Genomic DNA, 17,736 nt, shown 5'->3' with positions numbered 1-17,736 from the left:
AAAAGGACCTTGCGCTACATTCATTATGTAAACTATCAATGCTGAACTGAAATTCTGTTTTTGGAAACTCTTCAAATTGATTTACTATCTAAAGATGAATTTTTATTCATAAAGTGTCCTGCTTTTTTATAAATCACAGAGCAGGAAAATAGCTTATCAACTTAAGTCAGAAACAAGAACCTGAATTTTATGGGCCCCTTCACACTGCAACGTCAGGCAGGGGTGTACTATTGAGCACCATGACAGTGGCACTGTGTCCGGCACCCGTTTGTTCCAACAGCTACTATTTCTACAATTAGGGAGGTGTCAGGCAACTCTTTGGAAAAATTGCTGTGCCTGGAAAGTCCGACATTGACTGCTCAGGCTGCCAGTAAAAGCTGGGAGGATTGGTTGAAGAGGAAGAGGAGAGCACTCATCACCCTCTGAAGGTTTCCCATACACCTTTGCCCTATCCACCTAGGCCCCACAGCTGGCTTCAAGATACCCCAGACTCACCTTGTTCTGGATTCCTGCCTCCTCCTCTTCAAGGGACCCACTGTAGCTTCAGCAATGGTCCCCACAGCAGATAGTCCTACTCTGACAAGGACACTACCGGCCAATCTCAGAGGTGGGGCTTCCTCCCATAAAGAAAGTTCCATATCAAGCCAGTTAAAGACCTGACAATCATAAAATGGCTTCAGGGTAAAAGCAAGAGGGCTTGCCTTGGCATAAAATTCAGCCCCAGCTGACTGAAGCTTTGCAATTCTGTAAATAATGGAAACAATCTGGAAAGAGTGAGAATTTCCTACTGATTAGAGAGCAAGCATAGGTTTGAAAAGGATAGGTCATGCCTGATGGAATTTTTTAAAAAGAGGCCACTTAAATATTGATATATGTTTCTTATACGGACAGGCAGAAGGTATTTGATGAAGTTCTTCATAAGACAGTTAGCTAATGCTGACATTTTTGAAACTGAAGTCAAATTATTACCTTGTTAGGAAATTGTCTGAGCAGCAGGAGGCAGAGTATGAATATTGAGCAGGTACCATAACTCAAAAGGATAGGATTAATAGTGTTTCACAGGTATCTGTATTGGGATCTCAACTGTATGTGATATTTGTTAATTACTCAGATGATGAGAGAGAAAGCCACACATTTAAAATTTGCCAATAACAATCTAAGTGGCGTCGTAGGTTGTGTAGATGGAAGTTTAAAATCAAGATAACATACTGAACGGCTAAATAAATGGACAAATAATTCCTAAAAAGTGGAGCCGCAGGTAGATAGGATAGTGCAAGCGGCATTTGGTATGCTTGCCTTTATTGGTCAGTGCATTTCATTTGGTGGTCTCGTTGCGGCTGTACAGGGCATTGAATAGGCCACTTTTGGAATATTGTGTGCAATTCTGGTCTCCTTGCTATAGGAAGGGAGTGGTGAAACTTGAAAGGGTTCAGAAAAGATTTACTAGGATGTTGCTAGGTTTGGAGGGTTTGAGCTATAGGGAGAAGCTGAATAGCTAGGGCTATTTTCCCTGGAGTGTCAGAGGCAAAGGGGTGACCTTATAGAAGTTTATAAAATCATCTCCGCGGTATTGGAGTCCAAAACTAGAGGGCAAGGTTTAAGATGAGAGGGAAAAGATTTAAAAAGGACCTAAAGGGCAAACTTTTCACGCAGAGGGTGGTGCATGTACGGAATGACCTGCCAGAAAAAGTGGTGGAGGCTGGTAAAAATTACAACATTTAAAAGGAATCTCAATGAGTACATGAATAGGAAAGGGTTTATAGGGATATGGGCCAACTGCTGTCAAATGTGACTAGATTTATTTAAGATATCTGGTTGGTTTGGATGAGTTGGAATGATGGGTCTCTTTCTGTGCTGTACACCTCTATGACTCCAATTGCAGTGCCAGAATGTGATACTGCCAAAGGTTTTCAGCGGCACACTGCCATTCTGAAAGTGGCAGTCCAGCGCCAACGAGGTTTTATTTTTCCACTTAAAAACTCTTTAACCTCTCTTCCAATGGCAATTTGAGATCAATGCTATTTACCTTATCAACTGTAAGTCCCACATACAGCATACAGCAGAAGCTATATTTGGTCTCAGCAGGTAACAGTTTTACTTGGCTTAATGGGAGTAAAATTATGCAATAGCCCCCACAATTCCAGAATCATATAACAAAAGATGGGCTGAAAAAGCATCCACTCTAACTGGTTAATTTCAGCAGCAACTTTAAAGCAACTCTTACCAATTTTTTATAGATGCACTACAGAAAGCATCCTTTCTGGATGCATCATAGTTTGGTAGGGCAACTGCTCTGCCCAAAACTGCAAGAAATTATAGACAGTTGGACTGGGCTGTGTGCACACCATGAAAACCAGTCTTCTTTCCAGAGTCTGTATATACTTTCCGCTGGCTCGGGGAAGTGGCAGACATAATCAAAGACCCCTCATCCATCGAGCAGAAGATACAAAAGTTTCAAAACACATTAACAGAAGATTCAAGAACAGCTTTTTCCTCAGACTTATAAACGGACCTCTCTTACTTTAGAGGTGATCTTCCTCTGCATCTTCTCCGGAGCTGTAACACTATATTCTACATTCTGTTCTATTACCCTGGTGTACTTATGTAAAGTATGATTTGTCTGGTTAGCACACAAAACAATTACTTTTCACTGTATCAGAGATAGTAGGAACTGCAGATGCTGGAAAATCTGAGATAACAAGGTGTAGAGCTGGATGAACACAGCAGGCCAAGCAGCATCATAGGAGCAGGAAGGCTGACGTTTTGGGTCTAGTCTTCTCTACTTTTCACTGTATCTCACTAAATGTGAGAATAATAAATCAAATCAGGAGGAAAGTAACCCAAAGGTCTACAATCCACCTTGAAGCAGAGTTTCTTATCATCTGTCCTTGAAATTCTTTCATGAAACTGTTCTAAATTAATGCAATATTATTTGAACAATTTTGCTGTATTTAAATGTGCAATTTATTCTTAAAAACAGGCTACTCTCTGAAGTACAGGCAGGAGGTAATACAATCTAGGTAATACAATTATCTCAGACTTGACCTCTGCATAAATATAACCCTCACAAAATGTGTCATGACCTCGCTATGTAAATCATATAACTTACAATAATAGTGGTTCAAAATGGACTGAATAAAATGCTACTCTACTGTGCAAACATACATGCTCCACATAGTAAGCCAAATACCTGACAACTTTATGCTGGAAGCTAATATACTATCAATAACCCTGTTAAATAATCAATTACCTGTTTCTCTGTACTACATGTCTAAATGCATTGAATAACAAAGATTTTGCATTTTAATAATAACACTTTCTCAGGTCTATATTTTTGAACTTTTAATTTGACAGTAATGACAATTGTGCCATGATTTTCTATGAAATGTCTTTGTTGCCAGAATGACAAATGGGTGTTTAAAGTACGAATGATCAAATCTGGGAATCAAGAAGCCAAGCAATCAAATAAATACATCTTAGGTATGGGAGTATCACTTTTCCACTTTCTTGACAGTCTCAATCATCCTCTCCTATTTTGGCATACAGATTAGCTGGAGGCATTCTGATCTTAAGGAATAGCATTTATCAGTTTCACTAAGTATTGCACACTAGCAAAGCTTTTTTTTGCACATGTTCACTAATCGAGGGGGTACTGCAGGTTAGTGTAACCCCAACTGTAGGTTAATGTAAAGGAGAAGAGAAACTAATAGAGACGGAAGTACGAGACCAGTTAGAAAACAGATATGTAACACTGATATCTACCATTTGCAACAGTTTAAAAAGATTCATGCAAGTTAAATTTATCTAGAGCTTACTGAAGAGACTCAAGTTGAACCAAGTTGTTGACAGAAGTTACAGCAATCTAATACATGCAAACAAGAATATCAGCACAATTTATACTAAGTCAAGGTGGCATTGCTCTGTGATTCTATGCCACTGTGCCTTGCAGACAGTTAAGAAACTTGACTGGAATCAGGTGAAGCTTTTTATTTTTGATACACCTGAAAAGTTTTAACAGACACTGCACCAGTTCACTGAACTCAGCAACAATAGGCACAAACTGTTATAAAATCTCAGTAGATCTGGCAGCTGTGGACACAAATACAGTTAACATTACTCTGATAGAACAAGACATGCTTAAAAGAAGTTAGAAAACTCAACAACCCAATGCTCTGCAACAATGTTGCCGGAGATTTAATACATATTGAGGCAAGACACCTTGTTTTATTGCTCATGTGTGTAACTTTGAAGGCTATGAGTTAAATATCCAAGTCTTGATGTGAAGCATTACCTGGACAGATAATTAAGTTTCGTTTTTGAAATGTTCACAGTTGGGTATTGGGTTGTGAACCACATACATTCCTGGAAGTTTGATCACATCATATTTCTCTGCACTTTGCAAGGGATATTGTAATTAATTTATACAAGTTGGGTTACCTGTAGTCAAATACCCAATTAGAGTTAATGTCCTCAGGAGGGGGAAAAGAGAATAGGAAAAGAAATTATACTAATTTGTGCTCTAAGGTCCTTAAATCATAAACAGAAGTAAGTAGCAATCTTATTATGAACAATAAATCAATGCACTTCCAAACAGATTCTTGGGTTACTGCTTCTTTTTAAACCAGCTATTTAGCATCTTTCAGATGGCACACCATCCAATGACAGAATTTACTTCGAGATGGATTGTCTATTTGTGTTAGGGGTGCCTGCTTTTGCAGCCAGTACAGTTCCTGCAATGTGTTCAAGTAGTCTACTTTTAGATTTTATTTGCTTTGATGTCACTTGGAGACTGTGCAATCAGAGGAGGGTTAATGCAGTCCTTGGCCTGCTCAACTGAAATTGGGAAAACGCCATTCATGAAACCATTCCAGGTGACTGGTTAATTACTTATCACTAGAACATCCAGCATTCCACTTCCCCTCACCCTGTTGCTGTTCCCATATTTACTATATCTGTAAAATTTCACAGGGCTATTGTATCCTAATTCATCCAAATGGAAACTATGACTAAATTGGATACTTCTGATAACATCCAGTCGATTTGAACTGGTGAAATAAACCTTATCCCATCAATTTTCCATTAGAAGAAAATGAACACTTTAGACTGATCAATTATTCTTTTTCTCTTACCTGGCACCAAAAAAGTCTATGGAAAGGAAGAAGTGCCAAACTCAATAAAACTTCGCACACACTGCTGCACTGAGCCAACACTTGGATAATGGAGCAGTGGGGTGTGGAGCCAAACATACCTGGAAAGAATGATTTCAACCGGTATCTGAGCTGGCACTTTTTTTTGGAGGAGTAGGTTTGTGAAAGGGAAACTCTAACATCCTCTAGAAAGTAACAAGGTGGACTTGTTGGGCTGAATGGCCTGTTTCCACGCTATGGGATTCTATGATCTATGACCTTGGAGTGCATTTCAAAAGATTGTTCCTTTGTGCCAAAGGAGGTGCTTTTCATGACCACCCAAGCACAAAATGGGCGAGTTTGAATTCCTGAAAATTTGCATTTGAGAATAAGAATATACAAACAGCTAATCAAAAATGCTGCCTTTTTATGCAAAATACCAGAGACTAATAACTATTAATAGGTACACCTCTGGTACTTTTGTACTTGAGAGCATCATATTCAATTTAAGTAAAAAAATTTCAAAGTTCTGGAAAGCCTGAAAATTGTTTTCAGTTATGGCATTTCCTTCAGTATTACAAGTATGCCACCTAGTGCTATATAGAGAGATAGTTCCTGTAAAATTGACAATTAAACAAAAACGAGACAAGCCCAGTGCAAGGGTTATATTTCAAGTTTTACTCATGTTCCAGAACAATTCAAATAGAATTATAGGAAGATTCACTTCCAAACATTTTCCATCAGAAATGGAACATACGTAAAACATCCAACAATGTAAAATAAAAGGGTAAAAGTTAAAGTTGCCATGGTCCCATATGAGTGCTGTCTCATTAGAGACGACTGAAGGTGGTTGAGGAGGGTCCTTCATGGTAACCGTAGCCGGTGTGGAAACTGAACCCACGCTGTTGGCATCACTTGCCTGCCCTCCAGCCAACTTAGCTGACTGACCCCCATACCCAACCATATATGGGCAGGCACACTATAAAGTGTTTTAAGTGACAGGCATTACATTAAGTACTCATTAGAATCCAGAAGGGGCACAGAGGGTTTAAACTTTAAAGAAAGCAGGAAAGCCTAACCAAATGATCTTCGGGGAATTTATTACATAAAATATTAATCAGGAATTAAGGTAGGAGTGCATTTCCTGCACAAACCCACTCTGGCTCTATTTCCCTCCCATCTGAAATCTCAAAAGGGCATGGTGATTTTAATTATGGTGCAATGTCCCCTCAAACTCTCTTTTTTGTACAAGTTACTTGTTAAGTGCTTGGCCTCTTTAATTCATTTTTGGGTGGCTGGTGTATAAACATAAGTGTGCCGACCAAGATGCCGCCTGTATGATTACTGCACTGTTTACAGAAAACAATGCTGCCAAGCCATAATTAATTTTAATGGCCAACATGCTGCCCATATGCACCCAGCAGCTTTCAGATAAATGATTGGGGGTTGGGGGCTGGGGGGAGGGAGGAGGTAGGAGAGAGTACAAACCGACATGTCATGGAAAAGATGCTACAACCTGTTTTGTGTGGTCCAAACTGTGAATTCCAGCTCTTAAAGATCCCACAATGGAAGCTTTTTTAAACATATTATAGTGATAGTTCAACATATTTTTGACTTTAGCCTAGGTTAAGGAGAAGGGGTTTCATCAAAATACTTTTTTGCCAAGGTACCTTTACACACCTTCAGAAATTGTTCTTTCAGAATGAACACAATTGTTGTCACCTTAGAATAAACGCCAAGCTAACGAGCAACAGCACAGCACCCTATTGATCACAGACATGAGACTCTCTGAGGAAGCCTGATGAATCGAGTGACTGTAGGTTGAATTTCCACTCCAACAGGAGTGCGTGAATTGGGAAATTTTCCAGCTTGCTACATCTATCTTGGAAGAAACTATCCCATTAGAAACAACTTCTGCTCAAAGGGAGTAGGTGTGGGGTGAATTTTGGCTTGTCACCTCTGGTTGTGAATTGAAACCAGGCATAACAGATGCTGATTGTTGAGATATGCTATTTAAAAAGACTCATTTTGGTTATCTGGAACCTTGTCCAGGATTTTTCTTAAATTTAGGTGCTCTAACACTCAAATCACTTCATCCCCATCCATTCCCAACTCATGCCAACCCATGTTGCCTTACAGTCTCTGCCATTAAGGCTCTTTCTGTAGCAAAAATGGGGTCTACGTGTTATGAGCATTCTCCTTCACGTGGCCCTTGTGTGTTTGGGCTTCCCTAATGTATGAATCATACCCCACCACTTCTCCCCTAGCAGCAAAAATTGATACATCGGAATTGAGGGCAGAACGTCTGAATCTGGGTCCAAGGTTCTCACCACTCTGAAAATTTACCCCTATGTGTTATCAATGATTGCTAATATCATCAGCATCTCAATTCTTTTGCCTCCAGATCTTTGCAGAGTTTTCATGCAAACATGCCCAGGATCTCCCAATCACTCAAATACATAAGGTGACTGATGTCTTGTTTATAAGGACTAAAAATAACATCAAATTTGCCTGCAATTGTATCAAAGCCCATAGGTTTGCGGCTCTGGCTGGCTTCCCAAAGGCAAAAGGCACCACTGACTGCGCATCCATAGCAACTAAACAACTAGGAATATTTGTCAACTGTAAAGCTGCCCTCTCCAACAATATGCAGCTGCATGCAACCACAAAAAGGATCTACTTGTAGGTATGCAGAAACTTCCTGGTCTGATAAAATGATTCTTTTGTCCTGCAGAAATTCCCCAACACCTTTAACTCAGACTTAGTTTGTCTCTGAAGCTGAGATTAAGTCATATAGGCTCATGTCACAGGGGCTGCTAATAATTGGTCAGGAAGCTAGAAGACATGATATTGAGATGGCTGAGTTAAAAACCCACTTACCTACAAAGAGCACTTACTTTCACTCTTCCCATACACTGTCAAAACACCCTACATCCAGGGCATCACCAAATTAAAATCAGTGTCAGTTTTTCAAGGATCCTACTGTTTTCAAAAATCTGATAAATGTTTGCATATTTTATGTACTGCCTGTAAAAGGGTCGGTTAGCTCAGCTGGCTGGTAAACTGGTTTGTGATGCAGATTGAGGCCAAAAGAGTGGGTTTAATTCCCATATGGGCTGAAGTTACCACAAAGAACTCTCCTCAGCCTCTCCCCTAGTCTGAGGTGTGGGGTGTGGTAATCATCAGGTTAAACCACCAGTCGTCTCTCCCCAATGGGAGAGCATTCCTATGATCTGGTAAGACCACGATGACTTGACATTTAGAACTAGTAAGAAGGTATTTTAGACAACATTCTTCACTAATTGAATACAAAAAAAAACTACTGAGTAACAAAATATCATGCTTAGAATTCCTAACATGTTCATATAATGATTCCTGAACCAAATTTATGGAAAAGCACACTTCACCAGCTGACATAGCTCCCTCCTGTTTTTGTTTTAAAAGTACGTTATGTTTCCTGGTATGCACACACCCTGTCAAAACCATGTGACAGTCACGTTAGAGCTAGAGTTTACTGCTTACTTATGTCAAACCACCCAATCACAGAACAACCAGCTGATGCAACTGTTACTTTGATGATATTTATAAATGAAGTGTGGAAATAAAGAGAGGTGATGCCACACTTGTTCCACTTCAGAATTCCACTGGAAGCCTAATACACCTCCCTGGAAAGGGCATCCAGTGACTGTCCTATACATCTAAAAAACTCAAGGTCAAAATATATCATAATGCTTTCAGTCACAGGCTTCTTCAGAATAGTTGATTATATATAAATTACCAGCCATTCTCCTCTGACTAACAATGACAAGTTTTGCATCTGGTATAATTTTATATCACAGTTATTTTCTAAACCATAAAATTTCTTTAATAGCAGATGAACGTGTTCTATAAAAATTAAATGGTGACATTTAAAAGTTATGATAACATTGAAAAATCTCACCAGGTACGTAAGCTTTTGTGACCAATCATTTCTGCTTGCCACCCTACTCCTTTTTCTCTGATTGTTTGCTTAAGTTGATTATATCTAGCTTCTTCAGACTCTGATGAAAATTTAATGTTGAAATATGAAATGTAGGGTGGTATTGTGGCTCAGCGGTTAGCATCGCTACTTCACAGTACCAGACACCGGGGTTCGACTGTGCGTGAGTTTGCACATTCTTACCGTGTCTGTGTGGGTTTCCTCCTGGTGCTCCTGTTTCCTCCCACAGTCCAAAGATTTGCGGATTAGGTGAATTGGCCATGTTAAATTGCCCGTAGTATCCAGAGATGAGCAGGTAGGTGGATTAGCCATGGCAAATGCAGGGTTATACAGTGGATCTGGGTGGGATGCTCTTCAGAAGGTCGGTATGGACTCGGTGGGCCAAATGGCCTCTTCCCACACCTGTAGGGATTCTATGGTTCTATTCTATGTTAATTCTATTTAATCAATCAAAAGAGGCTGCAAACCCCTCCTTGTGAGTTTCCAGCATTCTTTTGGTTTCATTTCGGATTTCCAGCATCAGTAGTATGTAGACTTTGTTACTCTTCTGACATCTGGAAGGCACAAGTCAAGAATGTGACGGAAAACTCTCCATCTGTTAACAATACTTAAGGATCTCAAATTATTCAGAACAAAGTAACTCATTTGATTGGTATCCCATCCATCACCTCCACCACCAACACACAGCGACAGCAATGTGTACAACTTGCAAGACGCACCAGCAACTTGCCAAGCCTCCTTTAATCGTATCTCCCCAACGTGAAGAACAAGAACAACTCTGACCATTTATTTTCTATATGTTGCAGACAGATAATCCACAATGCCCAGATCCAGAGAAAGGAGAGTCTGCCCTCTATTTTTGAGCAACCAGATTGATCTTTTTGCACAGACAAAAACTGTTATGTGCCTGTATGCCTTACCATAGTCACATTTGGATAAATTTTTGTTGAATCTAAATGTATCAGTGTTTACACGGCCATTTTTGTGGTAAAATTAATTAAAACATATTGTTGACAAAACAAATGTTTGGATGTGGGTCAAGAAAAGAAAGAAACATTATAAACTATTCAAACCTTAACTCCTTGATATAAAACATGGAAGAAAATGTGGGAAAAGCCATTGAAACATCTATATTGGGCAGAAGTACATGAAAATTTTGCCTAACATCACCTCCAGCACATGCTTGTGAATATCAACAGGAGGCTAAAACAAAAAAAAAGCACAAAATAATTGATTTTCCATTTTGTTTTACATTTTCTGATACCTTCTAGTGAATGCCTGAAATCTGAAAAATGCCTGCTGTCAAAATCCATTGCACATTATGGTTTGTCTAGTTTTTGCTGTATAGATTTCTGCATGATTCAAATAAATGCCTTTATTACATTACATCTGAATCAGAAGTTTATATCTGGCAATGTGTGATGTCGGAGAATTCATGGGCAAGAACTGAAAACACACCTTTTGTGTATATAGGTTCAAGGGGCTTAACAACCAAATAACCCATTAAGGAATACTGCTCAGATGTTCCCATGTCCTATAGAAAAGTGTTTAGAGAGAGTTAGCAGAAAAGTTAAGATGTATGAAGTGTGCACGTGTGAACACTTATGGATAGTATCTATTTATAAATAAACTTTAATATCTGTATGAGATGGAGAGAGTCATTATGAAGGAGAGTAACAGAATACAATGGATTAGAACAACAGTTAACGAAGTAAAGCAGAGTTGGGGCGGGCAAATAGATATACCAGTGAATCTGTGAAGTGAATAATGTTGGAGCTGACTAAAAATAAATAAATAATATCAGACACACAGGGTAATATTAATAATATAGTACTGGGAGCAGAAATCAAATGACCAATATCAGTACTGCAGAACTAAATAACTGAGGCAAGGAATAAAATAAATACTATTTTGATCAAAAATTAAATAAAATTAAGATTAGAAACAAAATAGATAATATCAGAACAACAGAATTAAAAATAATCTTGGAACTGGGAGACAACAAATACTACTGCAGACATCAAATGAAGTAAATTATGGTGGGCAAACCTGAGCAACTGAAATCACAACAGTGCCTGCAGGCACCTAGTGACAGACAGATAGGTTTTACCAATTATGAAAATGTCACCAATAATTAATTACACCAGCTTCTATTGATCTGCAAGCAACATTTCATTCCATTCTTTCACCCCGCAAGAAGCAAAGTGTAATCATAATTCAATAAGGCAGGAATTTCATAAAATCACGGTAACAGCTTGGAGATGAGGCTGTTTGTTAGAAACAGAACCAGGATTATTTTTAAAGTTTTTTTTGTTAACCACTTATGCTATTAAAAAAGTGTATTTATTTGCACTTAAATAAACTATTAAACAAACATATCTGTTTTAATGCTTAAATGAAAGCACAAGTCAATAACTCACTGTGCATTTGGGTACAGTTCAACTGAAATATAAATATTTCTAAATTGAACACATGGTAGAGATGGCAACATTTACCAACCTCCCTGAAAGTAGGCACAGGGATTGCGGTAAGACCATTTACAGCATTTAGACAATGTAATAAATCAGTGCAGCTTACAATTTTAAATGATTATTGCATGCAGCTATTGTTACCCACACTGGTAACTGGCTACACCATGAGAAGGGACCTAATTTTGTAAGTGACTAGAACTACCTAAAGTCTGGAATAAGTGATGGGAGTTTTAGAAAAAGTGAATCTGGACTGCAATACTTTGAATGATGGCCAGACATATGACAGAGAATACAACAGAATTCTTGGACAATGATTTAGAGGTCTTGGAACAAGGCGGGGTAATTAGGAAGAACGATAGAAAAGGTACTTCACTGTACTTAGCATTGGGTTCAGCCAAGCAAGGGTAAGACAAAGCATCAGTTTAAGTGTCCAATTGCACAACGTTAGCACTGGCACCACATCTATATTGCACATGACTCTTATCATGATCTGTTTTCAAAGCTGCCAGTGGTTGTTATGATTCATAAACAAAGTGGTGCCACATGTTCGCTTCAGAAGAGGCCATGCGTACCCTTGGACTCCATTTTTGGGCGGCATTGTCATGCCTAAACATGGGTGCTACGCAGGCCAATCTAGTCCCCTTTCATTTACAGGGCCAGTACTAAGATTTTATCACTAATTTTCATTTTTAAAAAAAAAACAACCTTGTGGTACATTTAAGTTCAGCATTTTAAATCTGGATAGCAGGAAAATAAAGCCAGACCCAGTTTAACAGCTGGTCCCCAAAGCAATACAGTAACATAAACGCTAATTTTATCACCTGCATCTCTGGAGCTGATCTGGATTAAGGAGGCTTAGGGATATGGGTTAGGACACGTTAGTGCAATTATTAAAAAGGTTTAAAAAAAACAAAAAGTACGTCCTGCAGAAGAAGCTATAACGTACTTCCTCTGAACTGCTTCTCGTCCAGACCTTTCAGACTGCTCTACAGGGTAATCATTAACTCGATGTACACAAGTCCTTCACTGAAAATAAAGCAACTGCCACACTGCTTTGATGAAGTGCACGCCTCTTCATAGCCCACAACATTTTCTAGATTACAGGTTGAAATTTTTTTCATTTAACTTGCCCAGACATGTTAATGTCAATATTAATTGTATATACAAGTTGCATATAATGTGTTCTTTCTGATCAGCTCTTCTTTCCCTGCACTGGACAGAATTGAGCCTTTCACACACAATTACTACAGGGACTATTTTTGTTCCTTATAGTGACCCAGCACATTACACTGAATACGTCACTTGAACAGTTGTTTACTTTCAAAAAATCATAAGAAATAGATGTTTCCATCGAAACTGAGCTACCGTAAATGAACAGATGTTCTGAACTAATCAAATGAGACAAATCAACAAAGCCAATGATAATTTAGTTTTATCTTTGTAAAAATAATTGGCGCCAACTTTCTAAAATTTGCTGTTCTGGTTACAAAGCTTCATATTGTGAGTAACACATACTGGTGTGACCATATTTCTCTCCATTCTTGTTTGCGAGAAATTGCAGGAATTTGCAAGGCATGCTTCTGGGGATGAGGAGTAAGATGCTTGCCTCATTTTTACTTGACTTAATACCCAACACTCACGGTAAATTACCTTTAAACTGCAGTATAGATGTGCCTTCCACTTTAAGTACCGTGAGAACATCACCCTCCATCCCAACTGTTGTCTTTTTCCAAGTGAGATCATGCAACTATCCAGCCCAGACAGGTAATCATTTTGGCTCTGCATGTTGCCAAGACATCTTTAGAGTGATGTGAGATGAACATTACATACTCCTCTCTTTGTAGGCAGGACACTGTTAAAGCCAAGGAACTATTCAACCTATTGGCAAGATGATAGAAAGAGGATCATAGAAGATCATAGATCAGATCATAGAATCCCTAAAGGACTTGATCCCCAGGACTTGAATTAAGAAAAGAAAGTCAGAATGTCTGACCTAGTGTAGTCAATCCAGTGTGAACACCACTCCCAGTTTATGGAAGTTTTAGAGGGAAGCACCAGAATTGTATACAGGAGGGCTCACGTGTACATTCCCCTCTAGCTGTCGCATAAACAAATGGATCCAAACTGAAATGCAACAACTAATGACATATCCAATACTCAATAGTACTGACTGCTATATATGTGCACCAAAACAGAGCACATCCCTTAGAAAGGGCGGTTATATTTTATATTTAGTTGCCCCGGCATGTCAAACAAATTTTATTTAATCAAATAATTATTTGAATAATTATACAAAACAAATGTACTCATGGGTTGTTGATCTAGTTTGTGTTTAGTAGACCAAGGTTAAAAAGATACTGTTCCAATTGTTAATCTTGTTGTCTAGGGCCATAAATAAGATCATAAACAGGGATAACAAGGTGTAGAGCTGGATGAACACAGCAGACCAAGCAGCATCAGAGGAGCAGGAAGGCTGACGGTTCAGGCCTAGACCCTTCCTACTATCTCATAAACAGGGATAGTTAGGAGGGAAAAGTACAAAATGAAAAATAAACAACTTATTGCAGAAATGTAAGATGATTTGCTTTTGGAATTTAGTTCTGTTACATAAAATTAGTAGACACTTGTAAGTCACATCACCATAGTTTTACCTGACCATAGGGCTGCTCTTTCATTAGAGAGAGATGACTGGTGGTGCTTTAACGAGAAGGTCACCACACCTCAGTCAAAGGGAGAGGTAGAGAAGAACAGTCCTTCATGGTAAGCCGAGTCAGTACAGGAATTAAACTCACAATATTCAAATCAGCTGTCCAGCCAACTGAGTGGCACTTGTTTACAAACATAACTGTTTCATCACAGACCACAGTTATATGGTCAGCTCCAAATCAATTTGCAAAGTTTTATATTGACATACACAGGAACCAGCTAACAACTTTCTTGAGACACATTGCTTCTAGAGTATTTAGAAGCCAAGCTACATGCAACCTTCTTATGAAATCTACTCAATTAAGCTGTGTTTGTACTAGAGGTAATATTATGAAATTGGGCTGTTGATGTTGAATCTCATCAAATGAGCCTGCAACTATGCATTAAAATTGATCATTAAAAATTTTTGGGGAAAGAAGACAACATCTCCAAAAGGTATTCTTGACATGTTAGCTTCTAAAATGGAAGAGTAGCTTTCTAAATTTATTCTTTGGTGTAATTAATTCCAGCAGTATTATAGTTAGTATGAATCATCCTTTAAACATTGCAAAAGCAACAATATCAAACTACACTACAAAAATAATGTTATTCTTTTTAGTTTGTTTCTATTGCTATCTGGAAAAGTTGCATGCCTGCTTCAAATCAACGTTGATAGAAAAAGCTTACTATTCACATAAGCATATATTTTGGATATCCAATATGAAGCATGGTGCAAGCAACAAGCAAAGCCTGTGCAAGATTGTACATCCACAGCTAGAATAACCTCCTGGCATGTGGCCACAGGCAAGATCAAGAGATAGCAGCCACAGAACACACGCAGTAAAGATATAAGGTGATAATTTATAGTCTTGTTTAAGACATCATGGGAAGCTGGTGACTATTTCTTACCACACAAGTTGAAGGAGGGCTGGAGAAGGGGTGCATCTAAAGCCTGAGGTAATTATTAAGTGGGCCGAGACCCTAAAGGATACACACTGTTTGGTGCATTTCAAACTCCACGTGCTGCTCATTCAGCCTGGCATGCTCTCCACAATAATTTCACTGGTGGGAAGTCTGGGATGTGTCGTTGATTCATCTCATGAGAAGTCTGCGCACATACATTCTGCAAGTTGCAATCATCTGCTGGAAAGCACTTGAGCATGCATTTTGAAAAGTCAGTGGGGTGATGGGGGTGGGGAATAAGGATAATACTTGGTGTAGATGAATCCAACAGAATGTGAGACACACCTGCTGGGCACCAGTCGATCATTCAAAGGTGAGGAGGCTTTAGGAGCCTTTTGTAACAAGATTCTGACTCCAGTCTGCCACAAGTCAGTCAGAGATTAGGGACCCTACCTCCGAAGGAAGATCAGAGATCAGGAGCTCATATCCTTGGTAAATAGAATGAAGCAGTGCTTTGCCCCGGTCAATAGGGCAGGGAGTGGGCAGAAAATCTAGTCCATTGTACCTGGCATAGAAAACAGAGGAACACTTTGGTCTTTGCTGAACTTGTTTTCTTCTACAGTTAAGCTGCCATTTTAGATGTTACATTAACCACCAGTAGAACTATCCCAATAAAGGGGAAAATTTATAACAGCTCTGTAGAGAATAAACAGACAGCCTATACCATTGCGTGTTTTATCAGTGAGCAAGTAATTAAAATTCATTTGTGAGAGAATTTTGCAGTAAAGGTTCAGAAAGGATATACTCAGTGAACAAACAGACTCCATCACTGGCACTAAGTACAGTGAATATTTAATATTTTTACAACACACACTGTCCATGTGAATGGGGTGTGGGGGAAGGTATCAGCGGATGTGCCGTGTGGATTTGGTTTATATTCTGCGGCAGTGCTCTCATCACTAAGCTGCTTTGGTTACAAAGGGAGTTTTACTGAGGTTCGGTGCAGGCTGCAGTTAATCCCCGATCATCAGACTTACCCGCTTTCGAACGGAGAGACCGAGAGGCCGGCAGCAAAGGAGGAGCGGTCCCCCCACCCCCGGCGGGGGGTCGGGAGTCGGGAGTCGGGGTCGGGGTCCGGGCCTCTCCCCGGCGGGGGTCAGGGTCAGGGTCGGGGTTGGGGTAAGTCCCCGGGGAGAGGGCCGACACCCGGAACACATTGGTGTATCCGCGACCAGCCCCGGGCTCACTTACCCTGCAGGCTCTCCTCCTGGTTGCTGTGCCGTTCGCTCATGGTTCTGGAAAGTTCTCTCCGGCTGCGGGCCCCCGCGCCCCGGCTCCGGCTCCGGCTCCGGTGTAAACAAACTGATCCCCGATCCGTGGGGCAGCGGCGGCCAATCAGCGCCGAGCGGAAGGAGCTGCCTGAACTCGGCCGCGTACTTCCGTGGACAGGCTCCCTCAGCTCGGCTGCGGGGTAGGAGAGTGTGAGTGTGTGAGTTGGAGAGACCGGAGAGGGGAAGGGGGTGTGAGACGGGGAGATATGGAGGAACTGAGGGGGGGGAACACAGGGTGGAGACAGGGAGGAACTGAGGGTGGATCTGGGGTGGGCTACAGGGAGGAACTGAGGGGGTATCCGGGGTAGAGAAAGGGAGCAACTGAGGAGATATAGGGGGCACGGTGACGATTGAGACACAGAGGGAGGACCAGCGAGGAACTGAGGGGGGACAGGGGGAGCACAGCAGTGAAATATAGCGGTATTGAGGGGATGTAGGGGGCACTGTGAGGGCCTTACGTTCACAGGGAGGGACTTATAGTGGTCATGGGTGCTTTGGGGTGGCATGATTGGGGCTACAGGTAAAGGGAGGAGCTATGGCGGAACAGAGGGTAAAGGGCTATAATGGGCACACAGCAACAAAGTGGCGATGTTACAGGGAGCATGGAGGGAAGGGGCTACAGTGAGGTGGCAGAGAGGGAGGGATCTACAGAGGAAGGGGTATATTGAGGAGTCATGAGGAGTACAGGGAAAGGGGCACAGATGGGAGTGGCTGTAGGAAGAGGGGCACAAAGAGGAGGGGATTTGGGAAGGGGGCTACATAGGGAGACACAGAGGAAGAGGGGTTATGGAGGGGCTGGGCTTCAGGGATGGTAAGGGCTACGGGAGAAGGGACAAAAAGGAGCAGGGCCACAGAGACAACAAGGTGCAGGGCTGGATGAACACAGCAGGCCAAGCAGCATCATAGGAGCAGAGAGGCAGGACTATATGAGGAGAGGGTAATGAGGTGATTCAATTTGGGTGAATGTGGAACAGCGTCAGCCCATCTGATGCTGCAAACACCTGCTCTTCTTATCTTGAAACTGCACTACTGTGTCTGGCCAACCTCCACAATCTTCAGCTGTCTTGGTATGATACAGTGTTGCCCGATTATCGGGTTCACCCACTGTGTCATAATATGAAATCATGATCCAGTGCAAATGAAAGCAAAATACTTAAGAACACTCGCAAGGAAACCAAAGAAACTGAACTGGAGGAGATAAAATAATCTCTGTGGATGCCAGTCAAGGTCAATGCAAAGCT

The 17,736-nt window shown here is 40.6% G+C and overlaps 1 protein-coding gene across 1 annotated transcript in view; it reads right to left on the bottom strand.

Annotated features, from left to right (window-relative positions):
* The window catches only part of LOC109935590 (BCL2/adenovirus E1B 19 kDa protein-interacting protein 3), a 30,735-nt gene extending 13,328 nt beyond the window's left edge, over positions 1-17,407 (bottom strand). The window contains exon 1 of the mRNA XM_020534232.2: positions 16,416-17,407. Coding sequence (XP_020389821.2) covers positions 16,416-17,001 — 586 coding nt within the window. The 5' untranslated portion in view covers positions 17,002-17,407. The remainder of the gene's footprint in view (positions 1-16,415) is intronic.
* Positions 17,408-17,736: the final 329 nt, after the last annotated feature.

Source organism: Rhincodon typus, chromosome 20 (assembly GCF_021869965.1).
Source record: "Rhincodon typus isolate 14 chromosome 20, sRhiTyp1.1, whole genome shotgun sequence".
Taxonomy (NCBI): domain Eukaryota; kingdom Metazoa; phylum Chordata; class Chondrichthyes; order Orectolobiformes; family Rhincodontidae; genus Rhincodon; species Rhincodon typus.
The sequence above is the reverse complement of the archived record's forward strand: the minus strand, read 5'-3'. Positions and strand labels throughout refer to the sequence as shown.